The 17251-nt window shown below is 47.8% G+C and overlaps 1 protein-coding gene across 2 annotated transcripts in view; it reads right to left on the bottom strand.

The window, feature by feature from the left end:
* Window positions 1-17251, bottom strand: part of VSIG10 (V-set and immunoglobulin domain containing 10) — a 497585-nt gene that overhangs the window by 474205 nt on the left and 6129 nt on the right. For both annotated transcript variants that reach the window (XR_010026288.1, XM_063144252.1), the window contains exons 2-6: window positions 15197-15481; window positions 9903-10208; window positions 5777-6052; window positions 5325-5618; window positions 2540-2650 (exon numbers count right to left, since the gene is read on the bottom strand). Coding sequence is in view for 1 of the 2 variants with exons in the window: in XM_063144252.1 (XP_063000322.1) it covers window positions 2540-2650; window positions 5325-5618; window positions 5777-6052; window positions 9903-10208; window positions 15197-15481 (1272 nt within the window). In the remaining variant the exon portion in view is untranslated. The remainder of the gene's footprint in view (window positions 1-2539; window positions 2651-5324; window positions 5619-5776; window positions 6053-9902; window positions 10209-15196; window positions 15482-17251) is intronic.

Raw genomic sequence — 17251 nt, 5'->3', positions numbered from 1 at the left:
GAGAGAGAGAGAGAGAGAGAAGAAAAACACAATTTAGTTCACAACAAAACATTTGCTTCCTCAGACTGTACAAGCGTTTGATGCAATGTCAAAGAGCACGTGGCCTTAACTGCTCTTCCACTATGTTCAAGAAACTCTGTGTGTGTGTGTGTGTGTGTGTGTGTGTGTGTGTGTGTGTGTGTGAGAGAGAGAGAGAGAGAGAGAGAGAGAGAGAGAGAGAGCTGTTTCTATAATTCTGTCCAAACCCTGATTTGAGAGAACCCAGATTTTAATATAATTAGGTTAGACTACTTTAACTACCTCTATGTGGGGCTACCCTTGAAGACAGTTCAGAAACTTCAACTGATACAGAATGAAGCTGCCTGATTGTTGATGGGTATAAGGTGGTGCAAATAGATTCTGCTAATTCTGAAACAGTGTCACCGGTTGCCAGTTTGTTTCCGAGCCTAATTTGAGGAGCTGGTTCTAACCTTCAGTCCTGATCCAGAAAATCTCAAGGGGTGCCTTCTCTCGTATGTTCCCCAACCCCTCCAGCTCTCAGACTTGTGTGCACTAAGCCAACAGGGTCCAGTTACTAAGATCTGCAGGAGAAGCCCTTTTTGAGGACCCCATCACTCCCAGAGGCCCATTTGTTGGGCAAGCAAGAAATTTCTCCCGTGTGTTTCCAAATTGTGGAACGCACCCATTCCAGTTTTACAATTCCCCCACCCCCAGTCTCCTAGCTTTCAGAAAAAAGTATTAGGACACATCTCTTAAATCTAGCCTCTCAAGTAATATGTAGTGTGCTGTCGTTCCAATGTTGTAAATGATTTTATTAATGGCGTGTTGTTTTTTAGAGTTTGGTGTTTTTTTGTTGTTGTTTTAGATTGCAAAAGGGGCAGCATAGAAACAGTGTCCATAATGGGTTGGGTCGAGATTTATGCTAGATCAAGTGCACTGATGGAAGTGGACCACCCGCCCCTCTCTTTCCCACGGCAGCTCCCTGGAGAGGCTACATGGAGAGTCAGGAGTTCGTGCTGCATGAGATGAACTCTGGGGGTGGGGGGAATCGCCCCAAATCAGGCAGAGGGACTGTCTGCGAGTGGAGCCTTTCCTCTTGAGGAAGGCAGATCCTGGATGCAATCCATTCTTTCTAGCATTTTGAGCACTGGGGAGACATACAGACAGCAAAAAAGCAGGAGGTCAGTGTGATGGAAAGACTCCAATTGCTAAAAGGAAGCCAATAAAAGAGAATTCATAGAAAGTTGGCTTATACTAGAACCAACTATATTTGTCTATTTAGCCCAGTATTGGTGTAGTGTGGTGTAGTGGCTAAGGTGTTAGACTGGGAGTTGGGAGATCTGGGTTCTAGTCCCCACTCAGCCAAGTCAATGTGCAGTTTGGGCGGAAGGCAGTACCTGGTGCCTGACAGATGTGTTAGCTGGGAGGTTCTGGGAGTTGTACTCCAACACAGTGTTGGACTACAACTACACTACAGCCAGTGTGGCGTAGTGGCTAAAGTGTTGGGCTGAGAGTTGGGAGAACCAGGTTCTAGTCCCCACTCAGCCATGGAAACCCACTGGGTGACTTTGGGCCGGTCACAGACTCTCAGCCCAGCCTACCTCACAGGGTTGTTGTTGTGAGGATAAAGTGGAGAGGAGGAGGATTATGTACGCCACCTTGGGTTCCTTGGAGGAAAAATGGCAGGATATAAATGCAATAAATAAATAAAAACTGACTACTCTGGCTGGCAGCCGCTCTCCAGGGGATGCAGGCAATCCTGTCATTTGCTACTTGATCCTCTCTCTTTTTTTGAACTGAAGACTGCCCAAGATCCAATCCGGGACCTTCTGCATGCAAATGTGTGTCAGACTACTGCTTTTGAACCTTACCTCTCAACATTTCCATTGCACAACAAGCATAAAGAGAGGGGCCTATTTATAAATAAACTGCGATCACAAAATCTTTGCCTACGTACATACAGAGCTTCGGCTATTGGGCGGAATAGACATATAACAAATAAATGGATGCACATTGGATTTGGACGAAGCTTGAAGCGTGAGTAGAACCGGGCCGCCTCATAGAATCATAGAATAGCAGAGTTGGAAGGGGCCTACAAGGCCATCGAGTCCAACCCCCTGCTCAGTGCAGGAATCCACCCTAAAGCATCCCTGACAGAGGGTTGTCCAGCTGCCTCTTGAAGGCCTCTAGTGTGGGAGAGCCCACAACCTCCCTAGGTCACTGGTTCCATTGTCGCACTGCTCTAACAGTCAGGAAGTTTTTCCTGATGTCCAGCTGGACATCAATCCGGTTCTGTTCCTTCCTGAGGCACAGCGGGCTTCCTTTTGAAGCCCACAGAACTGAAGCTGCTCCAGAGCAAGACAGGGCATTTCAGAGATGTGCATAGTTTAGCTCTCTGACAAATAGTGTCTTTTGGTTTCGTTTACCTTTAGCCCCAGCCAGTGCAAGAATGTGGCCCCCGAGAGCTTCTCCAGAACGGGATTCGGGTTGGAAGAGGTTCCCCGCCCCAGCTGGAAAGGTTCTCTAAAGCTGCTCTTACCTTTAGGGCACCAACGTGGACCAGCATATAAAAGGATTCCAGATAGGATCAGAATTCCCACTAGCAAAAGCATCACGATGGTTCCCACGATGCCGGCGATGTTCACGGGCTCTGTGGCGAGGGGAGAAGTAGCAAAACAATATCAGCGCTTGGTTAACTAGGGTGCAATCCTAGGCATGTTCAGACGGGGTGGAAGGGGAGAGAATCCCTACAACTCCTAACATGCTCCAGCGAGCCATCCTGGCTGGGACATGCAGGTCTTTATTTTTGTCAATAATAATAATAATAATAATAATAATAATAATAATAATAATAATATATTTCTTACCCGCCTCTCTGATTGGATCGAGGCAGGAAACTACAGCAAGCATAAAATACATAAAATACTGATTAAAAACGTAGTATACACTGTTTAAAAACATCCTAAAAGCATATTAAAAGTATCCTAAAATTCTATTGGGTAGGCCTGCCGGAAGAGATCAGTCTTGATAGCTTTCTTGAATGCTAAAAGATTGTCAAGCTGACAAGTCTCCTCCAGTAGGCCATTCCACAGTCTGGGAGCAGCAGAAGAAAAGGTCCTCTGGGTAATGGTTGTTAATCTAGTCTTTGCTGACTGAAGTAGATGTTTCCCAGAGGACCTGAGTGTGCGGGGCGGATTGTACGGGAGAAGGCGATCCCGCAGGTAGCCTGGACCCAAACCATGTAGGGCTTTAAAGGTGATAACCAACGCTTGTACTTTGCCCGGAAACTAATTGGCAGCCAATGAAGAGATTTTAAGACTGGTGTAATGTGGTCACCCGTAGGTGTACCGGTGACCAACCTGGCTGCCATATTTTGAACTAGTTGAAGTTCAACTAGTAAACGTGCATCAGATTGCACTTTTGGTTGATTTCACATTGAGAGCTAGTGAGGTGTAGTGGGCTAAAGTGTTGGACTGGGGGTCGGGAGATCCGGGTTCTAGTCCCCACTCGGCCATGGAAACCCACTGGGTGACTTTGGGCCAGTCACAGACTCTCAAGCCCACCCAACCTCACAGGGTTGTTGTTGTGAGGATAAAATGGGGTGGAGGAGGAGGATTGCATACACCTCCTTGGGTTCCTTACGGAGGAAAAAAGGCAGGATGTAAATGTAGTAAATAAATAAATTCTCCCTGTTCATCTTTTGCACCTGGCTCCTCTTGGTGGCTCTTGGGATTCTAGTAAGGAAGAAAGCAGATCCTCTGAAATCTGCCCTCCTTTGCTTCAGTGGCGAAGCAGATAGACAAGGTGCCCTGAACCAATTTCTCTCATGCATGTGGGCCATTACACCTAGGGGGATTTGGAAGCACCAGAAGGAGGGGGCATGTTCTCAATTTTTTTACTGACCACCGTAAAGGTGGAAGGCATCCCTAGTGCTCGGACACCATCCAAACCACTTTTCACAGCAGCATCCTGCACAGTGGAGGCTGGTGGCTCTGATGTCAGCTCTATATTATTATTATTATTATTATTATTATTATTATTATTATTATTATTATTATTATTATTATTATCTTCTCTTGTTCATGGCTATTTTTCTAGACGGACATGATGGGCTTTGCCAAATCATGCTGTTATCTTCCTCCTCCTCCTCCTCCTCCCCCTCCCCCTCCCCCTCCCCCTCCTCCTCCTCTGTTATCTTCTTCTTCCTCCTCCTCCTCCTCCTCCTTCCTCTTCCTCTTCCTCTTCCTCCTCCTCCTCCTCCTCCTCCTCTTCCTCCTCCTCCGTTATCTTCTTCTTCTTCTTCTTCTTCTTCTTCTTCTTCTTCTTCTTCTTCTTCCTCCTCCTCCTCCTCCGTTATCATCATCATCTTCTTCTTCTTCATCATCATCATCAATTTAAAATAGTCCTTGGCTGCCTTTCAGCTCAGAAGCCCTCACAAGGCATCTTATGACAATAAAATACATACAAATGTTTAAAATATGAAAAGGAATAAAAACGTAAACACAACAAAATAGCAATTAAAAACAATAAAACCAGCAACAACTATGGCAAAAGCAGCAACAACAGTACTCGTGTCAGGAGAAGGTCATGGTACAATAATATGTTTTCAAGGCCTTAAAAGACTGCAAGGACGGTGCATGGCGGACCTCTGATGAAAGTCTGTTCCAAAGGTGTGGGGCCACCGCAGAGAAGGCCCTCTAAAGGAGCTATCCAAAGTGCAGCAGCTGTGACGCAGACAAGCTGGAGCATGTTCAGAGGAGGGCAACCAGGATGACCAGGGGTCTGGAAAAAAAGCCCTATGAAGAGAGACTGAAAGAACTGGGCACGTTTAGCCTGGAGAAGAGAAGATTGAGGGGAGACATGATAGCGCTCTTCAGATACTTGAAAGGTTGTCACACAGAGGAGGGCCAGGATCTCTTCTTGATCCTCCCAGAGTGCAGGACACGGAATAACGGGCTCAAGTTAAAGGAAGCCAGATTCCAGCTGGACATCAGGAAAAACTTCCTGACTGTTAGAGCAGTACGACAATGGAATCAGTTACCTAGGGAGGTTGTGGGCTCTCCCACACTATAGGCCTTCAAGAGGCAGCTGGACAACCCTCTGTCAGGGATGCATTAGGGTAGATTCCTGCATTGAGCAGGGGCTTGGACTCGATGGCCTTGTAGGCCCCTTCCAACTCTGCTATTCTATGATTCTATGACTAGTTGTGACAGAAACCCAGAGTGGATTTACCTCCCCTACTGATATCGGAGCTACCAGCTTCCTCTGGTCTCACTTCATTCCCGGACATGCCACTACCCTTCCGTTCAAACCTTGTTACTTACCGGTTACCGTGAGGTAAACGTACACCCCCCTCAGCCCCAGGGGGTTCTCAGCCTTGCAGACATAATAACCGGCGTCCGTAGCGTGGGAACAGTTCTGAATGGAAAGGGTGGAGACGTTGCCCTCCTGGCTCACGAGTAATCGCCCGCCTGACTGGATCTCTGTCTCTGGCTGGGAGAGGTTGCGGAGCCAGGTGATCTGGGCTGGCGGATTGCCAGCTGTCACCTGGCAGGTGATCACTGCAGGTCTCCCGACAAAGCAGCTCCTTGTCGGGTCAGAGGCGATGGAAGGGGCCTCTAAAGACAGAGAAAAACAGAGGAAAGATTGAAAGGCCCGTGCCTGTTCTCCGCGCATCGCAGTTTGGGTTTTGCAAACGGTAGCCAAGAGGCAAGCAAACGGCCTTGCTTCGGAATAGCAGGCTGGAGGGGGTAATCCCTGCCCACGCTTGACTCACCCAACTGCACGGTGCAGCCTCGGTTGCCCTCCTGACTCACAATATGGCTTCCACGGCACGTAAACGCCTTCCCATTGCGCAGGTGCGAGCTGTTCAGAGTCGCCACCGCGGTGTCCGTTATAGATGTAGTGTTGATGGCCCAACTCAGGTTCTCCGGCTTTGTCCACTGGAGTGTAGGATGGGGGTAACCCCCTGGCCAGCTGCAGAACAGCTGCACCCCACCAGAGCCTTCTGCCGTGGTCTGAGCCCAGCACTGGGGCAGGGATGGCGGAGGATCTGAAGGCAGAAGCCAACAAGATTAACCAGAGGAAGAGGAGCTCTGTAACCTGCAGAACTCTGTGCAGAAATCTATAAACAATTAATACCATGTTGGGGAAAAAGTTGATATTTGTCTTGTGAGCAGATGAAGCCCCCAAGTCATGGGGAGCTGAACTAATATGATGGCAGAGGACAGACTGGGCCAGGGAACTTTATTTTATTTTAAAACAGAGTCTCGGGCCTGGAAGCCAAATCCAGGCACTTCAGAGCCAAATCTGTCCCTCCAGGTGTCATGTCTAACCCTACTGCCCCTGTTTTGGGAGAAGATGTTTCAGGTAATCAATCAGAATCAGATTCAGAACTAGAAGACGCAGTGCCAGGCACCAGCCAGCCTGGACCAGTGTGGGAGGAAGCTCTCAGGGGCGATTCCCCAGCTGGGAGTCAGTCCTCTCCAGAGCTTATCTCCTCAAGGCCAAATCCTACACACTTGGTGGGAAGTGAGCCTTCTTCCGGAGGAGAGCACCCCGACAAGCTAACTGATGCTAGGGTCCGCCAGAAGCTCAAACGCACAGGGCGGAAGGAAGGTGTGAGAAAGTCAGTTCGATTACGCCAGAACTTGCCTCCGCACCAGGCTCTCTGAAGTTACGGGCGTTTGGGAAGTGGCTTCCTATCCTTCTTGAGCGGACAATTTAAACAACAGTCTAAAACCACAAACAATGAAAGGGTGCCAAGCCTTGGAAAAATAAGCAGTTTTTAGTCTTCCGTCTCTTAAACAAGCATATTCGGTTAGCTTGGTCATTTCTGCCACTTTCCAGACTTTGCACAGCCATTCTTTTAGCATGAGGATAGCATTATTATTATTATTATTATTATTATTATTATTATTATTATTATTATTATTATTTTATATAGCACCATCAGTGTACATGGTGCTGTACAGAGTAAAACAGTAAATAGCAAGACCCTGCCGCATAGGCTTACAATCTAATAAAATCATAGTAAAACAATAAGGAGGGGAAGAGAATGCAAACAGGTACAGGGTAGGGTAAGCAGGCACAGGGTAGGGTAAAACTAACAGTAGAAAGTAACAGTAGAAGTCTGCACAACATCAAGTTTTAAAAGCTTTAGGAAAAAGAAAAGTTTTTAGTTGAGCTTTAAAAGCTGCGGTTGAACTTGTAGTTCTCAAATGTTCTGGAAGAGCGTTCCAGGCGTAAGGGGCAGCAGAAGAGAATGGACGAAGCCGAGCAAGGGAAGTAGAGGCCCTTGGGCAGGCGAGAAACATGGCATCAGAGTTTCTGGCAACCAAAATCCTAGCAGCAATCAAGAGATTTTGAACCATTCCTCTGTAAATGGGGTCTATCTGTTCCTCTGCATAACCAAGCAAGACTGACAATGTATGTTTTTAATTGCATATGTTGCTTTGGACAAGCAACTGGGAAACAAAGCTGCTTCTAAACAACAAAAATAAGATTAAGTGCTGAGTCTGTATCTTGATCCCATATCATTTTGTAATGCTCATGTTGCTCTTCCATTCCCAGCGAAATCTTATATAAAGCACTCATTATACCCTTACTAACTATCTTTCCGCCTCCTTCTTCCCTTTGCATGATTAACTTTTCAATCTCCGTAGGACAGCACTGTTATCAATACATGAAGGGGTTAAATGTACACAAAATAGTAAAGAATTAATAAACAATTTATTAACTGCAGCTAGATTAATAATTGCCAGGAAATGGAAGGAAAAAAGGGATTATCAAATAGAAGAATGGTACAAAGAAGTCTGGGATATAGCTATTAACGACAAACTTATGTTTAGTATTAAAGTTAAGAGAGGATTATTGAAATGAAATGACTTTGATGAGGTTTGGAGTCCATTTGTTAAATTTGTACTGGAAAAAGGGAAAGGGAGGAAACCAGTGCAGGATACATTACAATTTTGGAAAGGAGAATAAGGGTCCCGGGGGGTGGGGTTCACGAGGTAGTTCTATATTACTTTATCTAGTTTTTTAATTTTATTATTGTGGTATATTAAGTTGATGTAACGTGATTATTGTATGTGTAATAAAATTCAAATAAAAACTATTAAAAAAGAAAAGAAAAAAGTGCTGAGTCTGATGCACCACCTGTCTGGGCTTGGCCCCAGAACCTGATTTTTCCGTGCAAGGGTTCCACCCTGGAACGTGCAAACAAACCGAATGCCTCTGAGTTGCGTTGTAACAAGAGATGAACAAGTCATGCTACAGGCCAGGGCGTAGTTGCATAAAGGGCATAGTCAAGGAGATCAAGCTCACACTCTGCCTACCAGATAAATTAAAAGTAAACACACACACACATATATAAGCACTGATCTTCCCCCAGTGCCTGTATACTTTACACAGCACCTTTTTTCTTTTCTTTTTACTTCCTTTCCAAACAAAACAAAACAAAATCTGATTTTCAGGGATGTCTCTCTTAAAAGTCCCGGAAAGCCCCAAATCAGCTTTTCCCAACCTGGTGCCCTGCAGTTGTGATGGGACTACAACTCCACCCCTCCCCATGCCCAGCCAGCACGCCCAATGGCCGTACTGCTTGGGGATGTTTGGAATTGTAGTCCGCTGCAACTGGCAGGATGCCAATGTTGGGAAAAGCTCTGGGCGGAAGGCAGATGGGTCGGGTGCCCCTCCCACTACACCGCACAGGAGGACAACCCAGCCCAGCAGTGGTAGCAGCAAACAACTCTACTGGGTCAATGGAAGCTGGAAAGCCAACATTTTAATTGCTCAGAACGCCCTGGAGTGATGCTACAGCATTGTGGGACATTGAAATGATGGCTCAATTCTGGGAGGGGGATTGGTTAGGGGTGGGCAATTTGCTCCGCCCCCTGCCCCTCCCCCACCAGCAGCAATTGCCTGAGGATACCAGGTGTTGACACTGGAGCTGCCTAAAACTTCTTTAAGCATAATGAGCTAATTCTTTTTGATCCTGGCTACAGGATTGAGCATTTTTAAGGCAAATGTTCCGATATCTCATATGAACATGAGAAGAGCCCTGACGCTAGATCAGACCAAGGGTCCATCTAGCCCAGCATTCTGTTCACACAGCGGCCACCCAGACGCTCACGGGAACTCAAAAGCAGGATATGAGTACAACAGCACCCTTCTGACCAGCAACTGGTGTATCTAGGCTTACTTCCTCTGCTACTGGAGGTAGCACAGAGTCATGAGGACTAGTAGCCCTTGATAGCCTTCTTCAGGAATTTATCCAACCTCCTTCTAAGGCCATTCAAAGTGGTGGCCATCACTACATCTTGTGCTAGCGAATTCCATCGTGGAGCTATGGGCTGTGTGAAGAAGTCCTTCCTTTTATGTGTCTGGAATCTCCCACCAGTCAGCTTCATGGGATGATCCCACTGGGTTCTAGTATTTTGAGAGAGGGAGAAAAATGTCTCCCTGTCCACATTCTCCATACCATGGATCATTTTGTACACCTCTATCATGTCTCCCCCTTAGCCTCCTTTTTGCCAAGCTAAACAACCCCAGCTGTTGTAAACTTCCCTCATAGGGGAGTTGCTCCAGCCCCTTGATAATTTTAGTTGACCTTTTCTGCACTTCTTCCAACTCTGCAATATCCCTTTTTCGGTGTTGTGACACAGTATTCCAAATGTAGATGCACCATAGATTTTTATCTAGGATCTTGGCGCTTTCATCCTCAATGTCTTTTTTAATTATGCCTAACACCAAGTTTGTCTTTTTCCCAGCAGCTACGCGCTGGGCTGACATTTTCATCGGCCTGTCCACTACAACCCCAAGTTCACTTTCTTAGTCACTGCTAGCTCAGATCCCTTCAGTCTGCAAAGATGATCTGCAATCATGACTTCCAACGTACTCACAGTAGATCAAGAGTTCGCGGGTCACGGTCTTCTGGCGGTGACTGAGTAGGTTGGTTGCGGAACACGAGTAATTCCCTTGGTACGAGGGCAGCATGTTGTGGAGGATAAAATAACCCAGGGAGCTGTTGTCTTCTGCGAAGAGTTCGGGTATGGAACTCGACTGGCTGAAATCCCATTTGGTTGTGGGTTCAGGCCGGGACTCACTGGTGCAGGTGAAGTTGAGGATATCATGTCTCTTCGCATAGAGTGTGCCGTTGGGCAACGGCGTAGTGGGGAAAATGTTGACCTCCACCTTGTTGGGGCCACCTGGAAGGCGAGCAAAAGAGGCATCCTTTATTAATAAGCCACAACTCCCCCCCCCCCAAAAAAAATTGCCCCATAAACATAATAAAAAACCCAATAAAGTTGGGTTTAGATCAACAATTAAGGGTGCAATCCTATGTGCATGTTTAGAGGCGGGGGAAAGTCCTACAACTCTCAGCATTCCCTAGCCATTTGTTACCTGTTTTTCATTATAAAATAATCCCAGAGGGGTACAATCCATAATACTCACTAAAGGGGCAATTGCATGCAGACAGACAGAAAGAAAAATGCCCAGCCCAGCATGCTAACAAAAGAAGTATGCCCAGCATGATGGGAGGTGTAGGACTATTTATTTATTTATTTATTTATTTATTTATTTATTTAATATCCCAGCATTACCCCTCCTTTAAGGAACCCAAGGCGGCGTACATAATCCTCCTCCTCTGCATTTTATCCTCACAACAACAACCCTGTGAGGTAGGCTGGGCTGAGAGTCTGTGACTGGCCCAAAGTCACCCAGTGAGCTTCCATGGCCGAGTGGGGATTAGAACCCGGATCTCCCGACTCCCAGTTCAACACTCTAACCACTACACCACACTGGCTGTCCCATCTAACCGTGTGTAGGTTTGCATCCAAACTCGCTAAGTGGTGTCACAAACATAATTTTGTGCCATTTGATCTCGGGGGGGGGGGGGGAGGGATCACGTCTAAGCAGGACTGTCTTGATGTATTTCCTGAAGACTGGGAAGGGACAGGGTGCAACTAAATGAGCCTCCTGAAGGACGAAGTTCCAAATTCAAGGAGCCACCATTGAGAAGGCCCTGCCCCACAGCTCAGATGGGTAGCAGGATACGAAGCCGAGCCTCTCCAAAAGACCTTAAGACAGGCTTCTCCAACCTGGTTACCTCCCTATGTGTTGCCATCATTGGCCATGCTGGTTGGAGTGATGGGAGTTGTATTACGACATAGCTGGAGGGCCACAGGTCAGGGAAAAGCTGCCTTAAGTATTAAGGCATGGGGGAACAGGCAGTCCTTCAGATATCCCAGTTCCAAACTGCATTTTCAAAGGCAATTCTTTTAAGGCCTAATAGAAAACATTCTTTCCATAGCCTCCAACACCTCTGATGAAAATGGGGACATAATTCTCATACCAAAGATCATTGTCTGAACATCCAGCCACCCGCCCACGTGCGCTGCGCATTGCAGAAACCTCTGCTTCTCCTCCTGCATCGCTTGTACTCTGCAACGACCCCTTCTTCTGCCAACTAAAAAGCCACAGTGCGTGTTGATTGTCATTAAAGATAATGGCAGACACACACAATTGTCCTGACAATGGGTTATCGGCAGTTCAAAACAGACCTCGGCTGCTACGGCATACGAAATGGCAGCCTGCACATTGCTCAGTGTCTTAGCATTCATGCGCAGCTAGGAACACTGCGCACAAAGAGACGAGACGCGTCTGATTCCCGCTCTGAGTGCCGGGTTCTTCCAACCTGTAGCTCATCAATTGCACTCTAAAAATCACTCTCTGCCAACTTGATGACCTCCAGATGTGTTGAACTAGTTCAACACATCTGGACAGATATTTTGGCCTCCAACCTGGACCAGTCTAGATTGGGGAAGGCTGCTCTAAACCCTCCCGATGTTTTGGACTCCAACCACCATAACCCCCGGCCAGTATGGCCAATGGTCAGAGATGATAAGAGTTGTAGTTCGAAACATCTGTACCGCTCCAGATTGGGAAAGGCTGCTCTAAACCCTCCAGATGTTTTGGACTCCAACTCCCCATAACCCCCAACAAGTATGGCCAATGACCAGGGATGATAGGAGTTGTAGTTGAAATGTCTGGACTGCTCCAGATTGGGAAAGGCTGCTCTAAACCCTCCAGATATTTTAGACTACCACCCCAACAATCCCCAGCCACTATGACTAATGTCAGGGATTATGGGAGATGTAGTCCAACAGATCTGGATAGCACCAGATTGGAGAAGGGTGCTCTAAGCCCTTCAAATGTATTGGGACTCCAACCCCTATAAGCTCCGGCCAGTATGGCCAAAGGTCCGTTATTATGGGAGCTGTAGTCCAAAACATCCGGAGGGAACCAGGTTGCCCATCCCTGCATGTAAGCTAAGCAGCCCCACCTGCCCTGCTTGGCAGATGACTGTCGGTTCAGCCCACAAGGTCATGCCCCCCTTCTGGGCCCCAGCAGAGGTACCACATAGCCCTCAGGCGGCACCCGGAGCTGCCTTTCAGAGCAGTTGTGCCCCAGATAAAGTGGGTGCAGCTCTCTGCTCAGGACGTGCACGCCTGCTAGCATACCGCACCTTGAAAGCAAACAGGAAGGTATACTTGGAACCCTGCCAGAAGGCAAGTGTTGCGGACTAGGGAGGCCACTGAGGACAGAGCTCCAACAAAGCAGGTAGTAGATAGGGCAGCATTGCTGGGGCAGAATGACTAGGAGGGAGCTAGTGCACGTGCTTTGGAAACACCACGTCCCAGGTGCAATCCCTGGAATATTTATTTATTAATTTATAGCTCTCAGACAGCTTTGCTGTGGAAAAGTCTCTCTCTGCCTGTGAACCTTGAAGAGCTGTTGCCAGAGGGATCTACTCCGAACAGCTTGTGAGATTCTCATTTCTTTTTGTTGTGTGTTTTTTTTTACTCAATCCCCCGCCCCAAGGTCTAGCAACTAGAACTAGGCACAAAATAGCAGCCGGCAGAGCAGAGCTAGACGCAAAATGGGCTCCCCAGGAACAGTACATTGGGATCACCTGCATACGCCACCACGAAGGTACATCTGATCAGAGATTCAGACGCGCAAGGCTGAAACTGTGTGGCAGAGCGCACACAGACCTAATTCAAAGCAAATCAATAGCACATGTTTTACAGAGGCTGCAAGAGGGTTGTCTAGGTGGATTTTTGGTAGCCCAACTTTGTAAAAAGCATGTTCCTATCTGTTGCCCTCCAGCGCGTCGACAACTGTGACAAATGTACTGGAGAGCCCAGAACGGCTCAGTTGAGACAACACATTTCTCAACCGTGGTTTTAGAACTCCACGGTGGAGCTTTTACACCACCGTTGAGAAATATGTTGTCTGGAGGGAAAACTCCATGTGACAGTGGAGGGTTTTTTGGGGGAAAACACACCACGTAGAATGTCCACACTGTGCAGAGGAGAGTTCCTGCACAACAGTTGTGTTGCATGTTGTGTGGAAGGCTCTGTGGTCTTCTCCATTGAGTTGACTTTTCCCACTGGCTACAGAGTTCCCTGGCAAGAGCGGCAGAAGGAGCAAGTGCCCCTCTAGGAGAGCTGCCGGGATTGTTTTTTGCAGCAATGGCCTCTGGGATACCATCGGGAGGACCGGGGGAGGAGGCAGGAAGGGAGGAGGAACTGTCAATCAAACATCACAATGGATTTTACTCAATTCCACTGGAGCCCACAATTACACAACGGTGGAGTTAGAACATGTTGTGTAGGGCGTATCCCCTACAAACTCAATTGTGGAGTGGAGGTTTCACACTGCGTTGACTAACATGTTGTCTGAACTGAGCCGCTACGAGTTATCCTGAGTCTCCTCCAGCCTCCTTCCCTCTCCCCCTGAAATATCCTTGCTAGATGGGTTGAAAAGATGCTGAAACGCCCAACTAGTGAAAAATCCAACCATCATAGGATTGGAAGATAAAGGTTGCCTCTACCACCCCTTCCACTTTGCTGGCTTCTTCCCAGCAGCACATAAGAATCTCAAAAGCCTCCAAATTGGGAGGCTTCCAAGCAATGAAGTTGCAATCCATGGCTTAGGAGCAGTCTATCTGAAGGAATGGCTTCTCCTAGGGGGAATCCGCACGTCGTTCTGAGATCGCTTCTAAGCGACCCCAGTGCGGCGTGAAAGCAAGCGTGTAACTTGCCTTTTGAAGAGCCGACAAAGAGACGTCTTTCCCGCAGCTGCCGCTGCCACCCAACTCCCTCCTCGCCGGCTGGGACGGAAAGCTCGGGGGAAGAAGGCGGGGTGGAGAGCTTCTTCCGCTCTCAACCCCGCCTTCTTCAGCCGAGCTCTTCTCGCCAGTCGGCGAGGAGGTCTGCGGGTGGCGGTGGCAGGAAAGACGTCTCTTCGTCGGCTCTTCAAAAGGCAAGTTACACGCTCGCTTTCACGCCGCACTGGGGTCGCTCAGAAGCGATCTCAGAATGACGTGCGGATTCCCCCCAGGATGTCCCTGCCTGATTGTTAAGATCATATTTGGAGGCCATTCTCCCAGTCCTGCCACCCACCAGGATGCTACGGGTGGCTACAAAGGAAAAAGCCTTCTCTGTAGTGGCCCCCCATCTGCCAATCTGCCTGGCATCTTCACTTCAATGCCAATTTAATCTTTGATCTGCTGTTCTGATTATTAACTTTATTGCTGGCTCTTGAATATTTTTTAAGTTTGAGTACTTCGATAGTTTCATTGTTGTATTTATTGTTTTCGTTGTTATTTTATTGTGTTTATTGTGTCAGAGGGCATGTGACAACTGGGCAGTATATACCTTGAATCAACCAACCAACCATCCAATCAAGGTAAGTCACTGTGTAAACAGGCCTTTGGTTGGATTCAGCAGGGAGATACTTTCCTCCTTCTCTCATAATACTAGAACCCAGTGGGGTCATCCCTTGAAGCTGATTGGTGGGAGATTCAGGACAGATCAAAGGAAGGACCTAGTTAAACTATGGAACTCACTACCACAAGATGTCGCAATGGTCATCAATTTGGAGAGCTTCAAACAGGGAATGGACAAATATCTGGAAGAGAAGTTGGCAGTATGCCTATGTACTCCAGTTGCTGGGGAACATGGGCAGGAGGGTGCTGCTGCACTCATGTCTTGCTTATGGGCTTCCCATTGGGATGGCTAGTTGACCAGAATGATGGACTAGATGGACCCTTGGGTCTGATCCAGCCTGGTTCTTCTTACATTCTTATCTAGCTGCAGAGCAAAACAGCAGAGGGACCAGTACTTACTGGCCATGAGCAACTGGATCCGGTGAAGGTGATCTGTCCTGTTCAACACTTCCCTGCAAGTGTAGTTGCCTTCATCCTGCAGACGCAGCCCGGAGATGTGCAAGGAACTGTTCCCCACTAAAGTGAAGCGAGCGTCGGAAGGGAGGTTGCCGTCCGAGGAAAAAAGTATGGGGATAGCGCCAGGTTCTCCATGAAACCATTCCACCCTGAACGCTTCCCGGGATGCGTTCCGGCAAGTCAGGGTCGTTTCCCCGTCGACCTCTCCCACCACGAGTTCTTCAGTAACTGCGGAAAAGAAAGGGAAGCGTTAGCTCATGTGGACATCACCACATTCAGAGGAGGGCAACGAGGATGATCAGGGGTCTGGGAACAAAGCCCTACGAAGAGAGACTGAAAGAACTGGGCATGTTTAGCCTGGAGAAGAGAAGATTGAGGGGAGACATGATAGCGCTCTTCAAATACTTGAAAGGTTGTCACACAGAGGAGGGCCAGGATCTCTTCTCCATCATCCCAGAGTGCAGGACACGGAATAACGGGCTCAAGTTACGGGAAGCCAGATTCCGGCTGTACATCAGGAAAAACGTCCTGGCTGTTAGAGCAGTACGACAATGGAACCAATGACCTAGGGAGGTTGTGGCTTCTCCCACCCTAGAGGCTTTCAAGAGGCAGCTGGACAACCATCTGTCAGGGATGCTTTAAGGTGGATTCCTGCATTGAGCAGGTTCTTAGACTCGATAGCCTTATAGGCCTCTTCCAGCTCTACTCTTCTATGATTCTACGATTTGCTTATGCAACATCACCAGTCCTGTGAATGCTGGCTCTAGGCTTGGGTGGGGGTGGGGGTGGGGGTGGGGAGCTTGGGTAATTCACTCTCAACGCAACCCCTCTCTCATTGATTCTACCTTCCCATTGCCAGTCTCCCCAGCTGCTCCCCCTCCTCATCCTCCTCATTGCTGCTACTTGGTTGCTTGAGAACCAGTGAAGAAGCAGGCAGGGGCATCTGCTCCTCCTCCTTCTCACAACCACTGGACCAAAGCGAGAGGCAGGTGAACAAGTAGGTTACAGCGGTGAAGAGCAGGAGCAATGGCAGGGAGCTCTTGTTAACAGACCCCTGCTCGGTTGTGGGCCCTTGGCACACGCCCAACGTTGCCTACTCTTGGCGACAGTCCTGAACCATGGCCCTCTTTCATTTCTGGAGCAGAGAAGATAACGTGATGGCCACCAGTTTGGATGGCTTTAAAAGGGGTTGGATAAATCCCTGGAGGAGAAGGCTATCCATGGCTACTAGCCCTGATGGTTGTGTGCTATCTCCAGTATTCGAGGCAATAAGCCTGTGTGCACCAGTTGCTGGGGAACATGGGCAGGAGGGTGCTGTTGCACCATGTCCTGCTTGTTCATCCCTGGCCGATGGCTGATTGGCCCGTGTGAACAGAGTGCAGGACTAGATGGACCCTTGGTCTGATCCAACCGGGCTCTTCTTATGTTATTAACCTCTTAGCATCTAGAAACAGGGTTTACTTAGAAGCTGTTAGGGCTAAGCCACCTTCAGCATGATGACCCAGAAGCTGGAAACCAGCGGCTTATGGATCCAGTTCATAGTCAGAATCAAATGTTGGAAATGGGCAATGATACTTGTTGGTGGTTTCGAAGGGGTTAAGCTGATCAACCTTCCTTTATTTGTCTTTATTGGTTTAACTGGTCCTGCCCTTTCTTCCGTTCCTGTATCTTGACCACTTCCCTTCCAATCTGGCTTCTTCGGTCCTCCCTTTTCTTATCACTCTCCTTCTTGCTCTGCAATGAGGTTTTCTCTTTTTTTTATCTCGAGTAGTAGAAGTGACTATGTATGTATGTGGGTTGTTGTTGTTTTTACTTAAAATAAAGCTATTATTGTTTTCTTTTTGACCTTGACCATAAGACTTGGCAGACTGTTTGTTGCAATTCCCATCTCACCAAGCTATTCTCATATTACCTACATCAAAGAGGTCCTAGTCCAAAGTGCCAGAACCACAGAACAAACCAGGAGAAGCAAGCCAGGAAGCAGGAGAACACTTCAGG

This window comes from Elgaria multicarinata, chromosome 18 (assembly GCF_023053635.1).
Source record: "Elgaria multicarinata webbii isolate HBS135686 ecotype San Diego chromosome 18, rElgMul1.1.pri, whole genome shotgun sequence".
Classification (NCBI taxonomy): domain Eukaryota; kingdom Metazoa; phylum Chordata; class Lepidosauria; order Squamata; family Anguidae; genus Elgaria; species Elgaria multicarinata.
Note: the sequence above shows the minus strand (reverse complement) of the source record. Positions and strands in the feature narration are given on the sequence as shown.